At 48.3% G+C, this 12,921-nt stretch overlaps 1 protein-coding gene across 2 annotated transcripts in view; it reads right to left on the reverse strand.

The window, feature by feature from the left end:
• LOC119464571 (zinc finger protein jing-like) overlaps nt 1–8,278 on the reverse strand; it is a 171,250-nt gene extending 162,972 nt beyond the window's left edge. Inside the window, exon 1 of one of the 2 annotated variants that reach the window (XM_049656205.1) lies at nt 7,846–8,278. In XM_049656205.1, coding sequence (XP_049512162.1) covers nt 7,846–8,223 — 378 coding nt within the window. In that variant the 5' untranslated portion in view covers nt 8,224–8,278. The remainder of the gene's footprint in view (nt 1–7,845) is intronic. The other variant, XM_049656206.1, reaches the window with a different exon arrangement.
• Nucleotides 8,279–12,921: the final 4,643 nt, after the last annotated feature.

The raw sequence follows: 12,921 nt of genomic DNA on the forward strand, positions 1-12,921 counted from the left end.
AGCACCTCACGTAGAACGCGTACTCGTCATTCGCAAACCATGTCGTCGCAGCTTTTAACAACACCTACTGATCTGCACGACAGTTGCTACACGTCGAGCGGTCGCAATGAATTATTTATTCGGGATGCAGCGGGAAACCCGGGCGACTGTTATGACGCCGCTTCTCGACGGCCTACGTATATAGACTGTTCAATGAATTGAACGGCGATAACACGCGGTGACATTGACAAATAGAGGCAACAGGAACAGTTCACGCAAACGTGCTTGGACAGTCGACTGAATATACAGAAGCAAGAGCGCACGCAGAAACCCGGCCGTTACATTTAAAGTCATATTCGGCGGTTCTCACGGGCCATAGACCACGATATGATTACTACGAGGCACGCCGTAGTGAATAAGGTGACTCGAGATTAAATTTCGACCAGGCGGGGTTCTTCTACGCGCACCCATTACACGGTATGCACAAACGTTTTTGCATTCAGGCTTAGTCGCGAGATGCAATCGCCGTCGTGGGGAAACGAACCCACGACCTCGTAGACGGTAACGCAACGCCACATGTCGACTGAGCCACCGCCGAGGGTCGAAAACACAGCACAGTCCCAGGTACTGGACTATGCCGGCGAGGTTGCATAGCATGAAGCTAAACACAATTGTACGCATCGGCGTTAGTTCCTAAAGCATTTAATCGTAACCGTCTTGCTAAAGCTTGGCTTCACAGAGATTCCATCATGTGCGCTGGATGTACGTCTTTTTTTTTTTTTCATTATTTTTGCATGAGTACTGCGTTTTGGATTTCGGAATAGCCGCACTTAAGAAAGGCCTACCATCCCACCGTTGTATATCTGAAATTAAACAAAAATGAAACCGTACGCTCTGCAGCTTCAGTGATCAGAGCACAAGTCGGTGTAAAACGACCCCAATAGAAACCCAAGGCAGTGAGTAACGTTCTTACCCCACACTTCTTGGCCACCAGAAACGAATATCTTCATTTGAAATTTCGAATACCAAGTTCTCGATCGCATACGACTCGACTAACAAAGAACGTTTGATTGATATTGAGGATTCTGAGTATTCGCGCATTCTCACCTAACAGTCTAAACCGAGTTAGTGCTCCAACTTCATCGGGCTCTGTGGAATGTGTCCGTGGGATTTCTAACACGGCGTCGTCATGTGCAACCTTTTCGTAGACTTCCAGATCGCCCATGTCAAGCAAAGTGATAAAGCCGAGAAAAATGAACACTAAGACAGTTCGACATTTCAAAACACGGACGCGAATCTTTTCCACGCGGCTCGAGAAAAATAAAAATAAACTGCGATAAACACAACGTGCTTAGCACATACATGACAATGATGACGTGCGTGCGATGAGAATCAAAATGTCATCCATGCGCAATACTCGGAACGAGAAACCTCTAATTAAAGATTGAGACGTAGTCCTTACTGTGTGTGTTAGGCTTGCTGATTGATGATTCAGATGGATGTCATTGAGGTAGGAAATCAGCATTAGTAAATGCGTGCGGCGTTGGTGACTGTTGCCGGAGCCTCTGATATAAATAGGCACTTGGTGCCGCAGCTGAAAGTCGCCTCCCTTCCCTCCCCCTCCCCCCCCCCCCCTCCCCCACGGCCTCTCGCGTGTCGGAAGAAGGCGCGTTTGCTCTACATATATGGTGATTGTAAAGGAGGAAAGAGACGCTTACTTCTGCAGCCCTTAAGCGAGCACGGCGCAGAACGCGCGTTTGTTCTGATAAGTGGTTCTTGAGGGAAAGGGAAAGGTTGGCGCTATCTTCTGCAGCCCTTGAGGGAGCACGGCTCAGCGCCAAGTTTGTTCTCCGCCGTGCGTTCACTCCCCGTGAAAGCGTGCGTCCCTCGCCCCCTTTCACTCGCACATGCAGCGTTCGGCGCGCGGCGACGATTTCATCTCCATTGACGTCATACGGAACCTCACGGCGACGGCGACGGCTACGGCGACGGCTACGGCGACGCCGACGGCAGAAATCTGCTTTTGAGTGTCATAATAATAATAATAATAATAATATAATAATAATAACATACCAGTAACATGAAGATACAGAAGTCCTAAAGATTTAGTAGATGACTCCACATGAATAGATTATCGCTCACACAGAAAAAGACAGATACGAACACGACCAACCTTGTCACATGAAACTTAACACCAGCCATCATTGTCTATCTGTGTTTTTCATATCAATCATTGTGGTTATGCCCATACCTTTGATGTATTGTGTGTTGCACAAATCCGACTTTTCAAGTCTAATAAAACAGTCTGCAGTACGGCCTCACAGAGCTCGTATTGTCTGTCCTATTCCTGTATATATATATATATATATATATATATATATATATATATATGTGTGTGTGTGTGTGTGTGTGTGTGTGTGTCTGTTCACGCCTGAGCTATGTTTCATATGAAAGTAGTGCTTCGACCTGTCAAGGTAAGTCCTGCATGGAGCAGAGAAAGGTGCATGGCTTCGCGGCGTCGACGTGGTTGATTTGGAGGAAAATGGTCCCGTTGGCAACTACTGTGCCACCGGCTTTTCTTCCACAAACAATTGTCCTTCTGACTAAACGTTGATGGCATAAGACGTAAATCAGAACATTCCGGAAATAATGGAAGTTGCGCAAACGATCGTGAACAGACATTATAGAAAAGGCCAAAAGCAACAAAACGGCACGTCCTACAGTTATTGTGGTTAGATGCAAGTCCAACCAAACTTTAAAACAAACACTTCTCACGCAAAAAAAAAAAACAAACGTTTTATCCATACATGGTCGATACAATACCACTTTCGTGGTGCACTGAAGCCGAGGGTCGCTAACACAAGTTGCGCGCGCTATCTATAATAGCGAGACGAAAGCTGTTGTCATCCCAAGATTACGGCATCTGCATCGTACATTGCGGCTTCTTCGCAACGACTGCCACGCCTGGCGTTGTCCACGAAGCCTCACTATCCGGGTAAACGCTGCATAACACGATCGGATGTATTTCCAGCGCCGTGTGCATGTGCCGTGCGATATCGCAGTCAATCCAAATGACCACTTTCGTCTGCTTACCTTTGATCATGTCTGCCGCTTAACGCAAGTCCTATACTGAGGGGCGCGTAATTTTTTTGCTGCGACAACTTTTTTGAAAGATTCGCAATGCACACAGACGGTCGCGCCGCGTAGTGGCCAGCGAGAGAAATATTTCAAAGAGTATCCGCACAGTCAATGGCACAGTGTTTTTACCGTGTGGCTCTCTATGCGCGGGCGCGTTTCTGTTTTATTAACAGCTTCTGCATACGCCATGGAAGAAAAAAAAATATGTGTTGCGTGCCTCAGTGCACCAACCGAGCGGTGAAGGATGATATAAGCCTTCATTTGTTTCCGCTGGACGCGTATCTTAAAAAGAAGTCGGCGGTGAAGCTCCGTATCGGCAGACCTGTGACTCCGCCAAAGAAAGTTTGGTGCGAACAATTCGTCGCCGAAGACTTATTCTCGAGCAACATCGGTTAGAAGAATGCTAATCGTAGACGTTGTTCACGAAGGCATAAACATTTATTACACTTTTACGATGTGGTAGTTGTAGCTTCCGTGAACGGCACGGCACGTTCAATGCGGCACGAAAAGACAAGCTAACAAGTTCGCGCCTATGCCTTACGACGTCCGAACGCTACCGCTACAGCTGAATATTTGTAAATAAGGCTGCCCAAACGCTCCCGCAACAGTTGATTATTTGTAGAGCCATTTAGGCAGCTGGTGTCTGGTTTTCGAGCGCAACTAGGTTCGGAGCTTCGCGCCGATCGCTACCTCTGTGGCATATTTGCTTGCACTGACCTTTTTTGATTGATTTCAAAACAAGATCGGTGTACTTTCTCTATATGCACTCAAGCCATAGCGTTAGTTTTAGATACGCTTCGCGTCGCATATACATCCTTCAGTAAGGTTAAGAGGGCGTCATTCGCCGTAAAATAACAAGCACGCACGCACTTCTCGTTATGCACGCTTCTAGTTATGCAGCGGCATTCCGCAGCCGATGAGAATAAACTCTGAAAAATAAGAATACACTCAGCGTACGACGAGAAGGATGAGAAAAAGCCCGGCGTGCTACCACACGGACGCGCAGTCGCCGATTTTGGTATACTCTCTCGGTCCGCCATCATGGATCGCCTTACGCGCCACCTGTAGTCCGTGTGCATTGCGAATCGGCCGTTCATCCGTCGAACTAAATCCCTGTGTCCATGTCGAGCTGGTAAGAGCGAAGAGCAGAAGGAATCGCTGAAGTCTAGTGATTCTTTAGTAGAATCTTAACGCGATGAAAATATAAAAGATTTCAGCACGGTAGAGTCGTGACGGAGCCTCTTACTTGGCTTAAACAGACACAGAACACGAAAAGTTGGCGCGTCGGTGTCAGAACGCGGCGCGGACTTCGGTAGCAGCACTTCCTCGGCATCTCATTTTCGGTCAAGCCTCCCCCCCCCCCCCCCCCCCTCCCGGCACACCGCCAAACACCAAGAAGGACCAAGAAGCACGCACAAACAATAAAAAATGGAAGAAAATAACAGAAAAGAAACCCCGAAGAGGAGAACAAAACACGCTCGGACACACAAGTCACTGTCACCGGCCAGTCCCCACCCCGCACAGCTCGACACCAAAGGATTTTCTAGGCATCTGTGTAGCCCCCCTTGGCTTCTTCGCGACTCCAATCAAGAGACCGGGCCAGAAAAAGAAAGGAGGGGGGATGGACTGCTGGCTTCGGTTTCGAGAAAATTATCGGCACACAAGCAAACAGCCCGGACAGGGAGTGGAGAGCCGAGCTTCCGAGCTTGTCCGAAACGTCACTTTGACAAGACTCACGTTGACCACTTTGGCCGGGAGGCCGATTACGGGAAGAAGCCGAGCGAAGGACGGTCGTTCGGGGCTTCTCAATAAAGACAAGCCCCCCCCCCCCCCCCCCCCCCCAACAAGCCTCTCTGCCCTCACCCAAAATATTTGCAAAACAAAGTTCTTCGTGGCTATAACTTGCTTTACAGAACGCAGCATTCACAGAAACGGTACAACCATGCTCTCGGCTCACGAGAAAACAGAGAAGACGACGCCAGAAAAATACCAAAAGTACTACAATAGACAGCTTTAGACTAGGGGACGCTTGCGTACGCACGAACTGCGCATGCGCAGACAGGTCAGCGCATGAGCAGTACCGTGGCCCCTTAGGTCTTGGTACTAGCCTAAAGAAAAAGTCTAATCTCTTAAACTCCCTAACCTAAAACTCTAATACGACCATGATCACAAGAGGAGTGCGGCCTAGCGGCGACCATCACGTTGGTGCCGGTTGGGTGAATACACAGAACGCGTTTTTTCGGCGTCCATTTTGTACTCACGAACGTCTCAACACCGTCGCTTATTTAAGGCGCCCTGCAGCAATCTATTTCGAGGTCGAGGAACGATTTAACGGCGGTAACAGTGTTCATGACGGTCCCAGGTTGTGAGGTAAAGGAACGGGCAGCTCGGTTTTGCGTGGCTTCGAGGAAGCTAATTCTTTATTAATGTTAGTTCCATTACTATTCCTCTTACTTTAAGGGAACCTTTGCATCTATGTTGTTGAGTGTAGGTTAGGTTTCCTCGTCATTTATTACCCTTCACTTCAACTCACCCTCCTTTTCTTGGCGGCGAGGCCGTGCAGCCGTTCGGCGACAGGTAAGGAAGTTGTACGCGATTACGTTTGTGCGATTCGGTTAAATAATGAGTACATCAACACAGGCACATATCTTGGAAAAGTCAGGCAGGAGAGAGGGAAGCCCCGAAGGCCCACTAAAATTCTGTTATCAGCTGGTACACTGAACTAGCGCATAAATAGGTCAGATAAGGTGTAGCACAAAATTAGGTGTAACCAAGGTACCCCTCTCAACTCATACCAGAGTGCATACATTTTCAAGTGCATACATTAATGTGTGTATTCACCATGAAGGAATCAACAATAAAATTCATGCTCTTCCTCGATTACCGCCGTGCTAACAATGAACAGAGTTCCAAAATCAAGAACACTTGCCTGGCTGCTGGAAGCGTGTTAACATTAAAGAAAAAAAGAAAAACACTTCATAGAGAGATTGTTTCAGCACAAACAAATTTCGTTCGTGCTTGGCTGTAAACCAACTACCACGCTTATAAATTATTGTTATTAGTGAGCAGTTGCTTGAATACGCCGCAACACCATTTACAAACCTGGTCATGAGAGTACTCGCAAGCAACCGTTTAAATTCACCGTTGGTATGAATAGCTCCTGAACAAAAGTATAACCCGAGCTTTCGAGAGATAACTGCGTGTTATATAACGACTTATAAGGTGATAACCGCACATGCTGTAGCTACTTGAACAGCGAATCAGCCTTGATATCACTCCAGTACAACCACCTGACAATAACCCAGCCACAAACACGCAAAACAGAATATTTCAACATAGCCATACCGTTCTACCTTTACGCTATGCGAAAGCGCTTATTTTTATTTTGTAAGTGTAAAGAATATCTTAGTGTCATAATTAGCTAGGGCTACTACTACTCCTTCATTGCTCACGATTCGTTTACACTAGCAAAACTTGGAAAAAAATACACCTTGACGTAGTTAAACAGCTAATGTCCACATATTCTAGTTCACACAACTTTCCAGGCTGTCGTCAAATGTGGCGACGCCTTATTAATTTTGCAATGCTCCGCTAGAAAGACTCAATACCTTGTACAAGATTCTACGCTGTAGTGGTCACTTCATCCACGAAATGTGTTTCCATACACTAAAGCTTCGTCAAAGCAATTGTTTTCGGTCGCATATGCACTCTGTGGAACACTCAACCACAAAGAAAACGCACATTGATATTGATACACAAATAAGAAAAAGAAGTATTGAAAAGGGGGGGGGAATGATTCTACGCGTATGCTAATACAGCAGCACAAGTATTGCCTGACAGAAAAGCATGATCGATATAGTTCACACACGTTTACCAACGACGAAATCGTACGAGCGAGCGAATCATCGATACTAATGCGGGAAACATGTGGTGTTTTTTTTTGCAAAAAAACACCACATGCAAAAAAAACAACAACAACAACAACGCGTTCGCCTCGACGACGAGTAACCCAAAAAGCAGGCTCGGGTGTGATATTTTTTTCAGGCCGCCTGAGTTAGCCAACCGACTCGCCAAGTGAAAGTTCATTCTCCGCCGTCGCCACGATTGCATAAATCCCGCCGACGTATAATCGGCGCCCCACGAAGAAAGAATGCCCAGTCTTTCCGGACAGCAATTGCGCAACAACCCAAACACTGCGGCCTAGGTCACATCTAGCGAAAAAGACTCGGCGCCTGCATAATGCGTTCTCTCTCCTAGATGGACGATAACGTGTTATTGACCCGGTTACCTCCAAGCAAGTCTCCCAGGAGATGCCAGGAGAAAAAAAAAAAAGGGGGGGGGGGGCGAGAAAGGGGGGAAGCACTGCGCACAACCTTCTTGCCCAAAATCCACGATCTTGATCGCCCCCCCCCTAGGAATCCTTGGTTTCTTCTCCTTGGCTCCCCCCCTGATTTCCGGCTCTCTTCATACACGACTTCCTCTGTGCCCGCCCCCTTTACACTTTCTCGCATTCTTCGCTAGAATCAAAACAACGCGTAGTTTGAGAAGAGACAGTGAAATAAACGCACGCCGAAATGGAGATTGCAAGCTCGCAAACGATGCTGGTTTCTGCACCGAAGCGCTTTTCCACAGGGAAAGCGACTAAGGAGGTGGGGGGGAGCCCCCAAGGCCTCCGATCGCTCGCTCGCGTACAGACAAAAGAGAAAAGGCGTGCTGTTCGGTACTGACCTGTCCGTACTCGCCGCGCGGTCGTAGCGATGGTTTCGGCGCTCGCTCGCAAACTCCGCGGGCTCCTGGTCGCCGTCGTAACCGTCCCGACGTGCCGCATTCGACGCGAGACCGCGCGCCGTCGAGGCAGCGCCGACGACCACTTTGTTGTTCACCACCACAGACGGCGCCGAGCCGCCGCTGGCGCCGAGCCTCTCGGCGAGGCATTTGGCCAGGCCCCCGGGCCCGTTGCTGGGCCCCGGGCCTGCCGAGGACCTCACGGAAGCGTAGTCGAACTCTCCGCGCTGGTGGTATATCCGTTCGGGTCGAATCATATCGAGCAACGCCTTGCGAACCACGCTGTGTTCTAGCTCCTCGCTCCGTTCCTCGTCCAAGCATCCGCTGGCCGCCATGTTGGAAACACGCACGGACTCTCCGCCCGCCGCCTCCTCCTCCTCCTCCGCCTCTCCTTTCCGGCTGTTTCTCGCCTCGACTGTGGCGCCCCCCTTGCACTCCCCCCCCCCCTCCCCAGCTTTGTTTTCGCTCTCGCTCTCTTTACGCGTGAAGAGGGAGAGTGCAAAAACCCGAATAGAGAGGAGGAGTGAGGATACAGAGAGGGTGAAACGCTTTCACTACTGCTGAGCGATGAACGCCCTTGCAAGGGGCGCAGTGAGCCCCGGGAGGAGAGAAGACTCGGTGGAGGAAGGAAGCTCCCTGTTCCGGGTGTTACGCAAGAGCATCCCGCCGGTCGTTGTCGCGGCGCTGACATCGCCAGCGATTGCATCGTCGTCGTCTGCTGCGGCTTGGTTTGTCTTTTTGTGTTTAGTGGGGTTTCTCCGCGCTCTCTTCCGACGCCGCTTTCGTCAGCTGGCTGCAGCTTTTTATGAGTAGTAGTGGTTGTTTTTGTTTTCTCTTAGACTTTTGCTGAGTGGCGAGGTGTCTTTGGTCCGAAACGGAAGCAAGAAGACGTTGTATTCGAGCACTTGGGGCCGTGTTTTGTACCAATGTGAAGTATTTTTTTTCTTTCTTTCTTTTATTCTGTCGCGTCTAGTGGCCGATCCCAGTGATAACGGTGGTTTGTTACCTAATGACGCAGGACGAAAACAATTCAAATATATAAGAATGATTACTACATCTGCTCGCAGTTTCTTTTTTGCTCCACATACTGGAGGCTCGGTGCATGCAAAAATGCAACAAGGATTATACCAACTTTGCGAATGAGCGAATTTCAATTGCTCGTTGGTGCAATTGGTTGTGTCATGATTTAATGGGCAGCCGCGCAGTTTTGCAATCAATAAATGTCTTCCTGAACAGATGTCCCAGAGTGTCCCTAAATGTTTCACACTGAACCGTCAAAGAAACAATCTCGGCGAATTCCCTACTCCACAACTACAATCAAATCGCATGCGACTCATTCCCTCTAGCGGCCTTTACTGGCTACCAAAACAAACAAAGAAAAACGGCAAAATGAGAACCCACGGGCCTCTCGCATCTCGTTTTTCCTCTTTGGATGGCGCTGACGCACCCACTCCCCTGCCCTGGGGCGGTGCGTGTCAGCGAAAAGATAAAAATGCAAGAAAGAAAACACAAGGAAAGGGCGGTGGGAGCGCACGTAACAGCCTTGCTCGCATCACGTGCCGTCGACGTCACGGTGCACGTGACACACAAGCAGTAGCGGAAGAAGGGAGGGAGGGGGGTCGGGCCCGCTCCCTGTCGCGTGGGGCCGTGCATTGTCATTCATATTGCCGCGTTTCCCACGCTTTTTGTGTGTGTTTTTTTTCGGTACCGCTGACGCGCCGCACCGCAAACAGAAGCGTGCGTTGCAGACGACGTGCGGCCCGTTGGCCCGTCGCCATGTTGGCTTTGCAAGCTTGTTGCTTCAAAACCGGTGGGAAAGAGTGCGTTGGCGACACGGGATTGGCGGGGGGAGGGGTGCGTTTTGGGAGGAAGAGAAATATAAGAAGTGACACGCGGAGTGTGCGGGATCCACTAATGACAGGCGCACGCCGAGAGTGCGACACGTTAATAAACACCGACTCTGGGAGCCGCACGCGGAAAACTAATAGCCGGTGTCACGTGACGTGGTCTCTTGAAGAAGCCGCCAGGCGTAACTGAATGCGCCTCGGAGCATGCCATGGTCTTGATGAGGCACGAGCAGTCTCCTGCGGAGTGTTCTCTGAACGTTTTGGCCCAGAGAAACTCATTTCGCTGTCGCAAATGGGCCAGTTGTCAAGTCCCAGTGGTTAGGTGCACATTTAGTGAGCAGACTAGCCGTGCCCTTATTTCAGGTAAATGATACGGCTGCGACTTTCCGCGCAACTCTATCATCACGGAAGAGTGCGTGGTTGCATGCATCTGGCGCAGAATATGCAGTAGTCCATCGAGACATGTCGGTCCTATTTGTGATACCTGAGCCAGGATAAATGTAACGTACGATTTTATCCCCATCCCTAACAGAGCATTGCCAAAAAAAAAAATCGCGTTTTGGAGTGCTGACCTCAAAGCCATCGCAGAAGGGGGCTACGAATGCTTTGTCGCAGTTCATAAGGACAAACAACCTGCACAGGAAACTTCAGCACATCCAAAGGTGGACTCTCATCCTGTCTGGTCAAAGGTTGTGATCGTGTGTGTGTGTTCTGTACTGAATGTGCTGAACTTTGCACAATACCGGGTTACCGGAGGCTTAAACGTCAGTGGTTGGTTTGGTTGCGCCACCTCGTCATCATCTCAGTCTATATTTATGTCCACTGCAGAATGAATGCCTCTCCTTCGATCTCCAGTTACCCCTGCCTTGCTCTAGCTGATCCCAACTTGTGCCTGCAAATTTCCTAACTTCATCACCTCACCTAGTTTTCTGCCGTCCTCGACTGCGCTTCCCTTCTATTGGTATCCATTCTGTAACTGTAATGGTCCGCCGGTTATCCATCCTACGCATTACAGGGCCTGCCCAGCTCCATTTTTTCCTCTTAATGTTAACTAGAATATCGGCTATCCCCATTTGCTCTCTGATCCACACCACTCTCTTCCTCTCTCTTAGCGTTAGGTCTAACAATTTTTCGTTCCATCGCTATTTGTGGTGTCCTCAACTTGTTCTCGAGCTTCTTTGTTAACCTCCAAGTTTCTGCCCCATATGTTAGCACCGGTAGAATGCAGTGATTGCACACTTTTCTTTTAAACGACAGTGGTAAACTCCCAGTCATGATTTGGCAATGCCTGCCGTATGCACTCCAACCCAATTTTATTCTTCTGTAAATTTCTTTCTCATGATCAGGGTCCCCTGTGAGTAATTGACCTAGATAAACGGACTGCTTTATAGACTCTAGAGGCTCACTGGCGATCCTAAATTATTGTTTTCTTGCCAGGCTATTCAACATTATGTTTGTCTTCTGCATATTAATCTTCAACCCCACTCTTACACTTTCTCGGTTAAGGTCCTCAATAATTTGTAGTAATACGTCCCCATTGTAGCTGCATAGGACAATGTCATCTGCCAACCGAAAGTTGCTGAGATAATCGCCGTTTATCCACGCTGCTAAGCCATCCCAGTCCAAGAGCTTGAATACTTCTTCTAAGCATGCAGCGAATAGCATTGGAGAGATTTTGTCTACTTGCCTGACCCCTTTCTTGATAAGTAACTTTCTACTTTTCTTGTGGAGAACCAAGGTAGCTGTGGAATCCTTCTAGATATTTGCCAAAGTATTCACGTATGCCTCCTGTACTCTTTGATTACGCAATGCTTCTGTGACTGCTCGTATCTCTACTGAATCGAATGCCTTTTCATAATCTATGAAAGCCATATAGAGAGGTTGATTGTACTCCGCAGATTTCTCGATTACCTGATTGATGACATGGATATTATCCATCGTAGAATATCCCTTCCTGAAGCCAGCCTGTTCTCTTGGTTGACTGAAGTGTTGCCCTGATTCTATTGGAAATTATCTTGGTGAATATTTTATATAATACTGAAAGCAAGCTAATGGGTCTATAATTCTTCAATTCTTTAACGTCTCCCTTCTTATGGATGAGTATAATGTTGGCGTTCTTCCAGCTTTCCGGTGTGTTGCCAGCAGTGTTGCCAGGTCGGACGTGGCGGTGTAACCCAAAGTTAGAGAAATAGTAGCCCAAATGTAGCCAAACACAAAAAGAGAGCAAAATATTTCGTAGCCAAACGTAGCCAAATGCAGTTTTATTAGTATATAATTTCAACTACGGGAATCCTTTTTTTTGCACAACCCTTTGTAACCAAATGTCCTTGCCGCTATGACGGTCGACACCACGCTTCCACACAGAACACTTGCACACAGAACTGCAGAGGGCGAAATCATAGTGCTTTTATTTTATGACAAAGACGACTGAGTTGTTGTTTTTAGCTATATACAGTAATATTAACTACGAACTCTGTTTTTTAGCTCACGTGAACGCAAAATAATGTTCCGAATCATTGAGCTCTCGTACGACCCCCCCCCCCCCCCCCCCCCCTGCCAACGGCGTAGAAAAACATCAGCTGTCCAGCGGTCTGCGACAGTGACGCGCCCACGGCTTCTTTTTTACGAGCCAACACCAGTGTATCGCGCTATGATATCTCGCGTTATTTGTCTCATCGTCCTATCTTGCTTTCTCGTTAATTAGCTTGGCCCGGGTTATCTGCGACAGACTCTATGTAGTTTCCATTTACATCAACCTGGCCGCCATCTTAGGTCTATAGCACGCCAAGAACATTCGTTAAAAAGAAGTGAGAGACAACAGATATGCCACACGCTGTCTCAATCGCTGTAAGCGAAGCTTTAAACGGTTGCTGCGCGAAACCGCACTCCAGTGTGAGAAGCGCGCAGTCGTTTGCGGCGACGAGCACGTCCCGAACGTATTTCGCTTGGAATGGCAAAAGCCGCGACGGCTCACAAAGAGCAAAGGTCAACGAAAAATTGATAACAGTGGTAATCCTGTGAAATCCGGTTACTGTCAAAAAGCAAACCATGTTGATATGATAATAATTACTGGAGTTTTACGTGCCAAAACCCCGATATGATTGAGAGGCATGAAGCAGTGAGGTCTCCGGATTAATTTTGACCACCTGGGGTTCTTTAGCATGCCCATAAA

The sequence above is a fragment of the Dermacentor silvarum genome, chromosome 9, assembly GCF_013339745.2.
Source record: "Dermacentor silvarum isolate Dsil-2018 chromosome 9, BIME_Dsil_1.4, whole genome shotgun sequence".
NCBI classification, from domain to species: Eukaryota; Metazoa; Arthropoda; class Arachnida; order Ixodida; family Ixodidae; genus Dermacentor; species Dermacentor silvarum.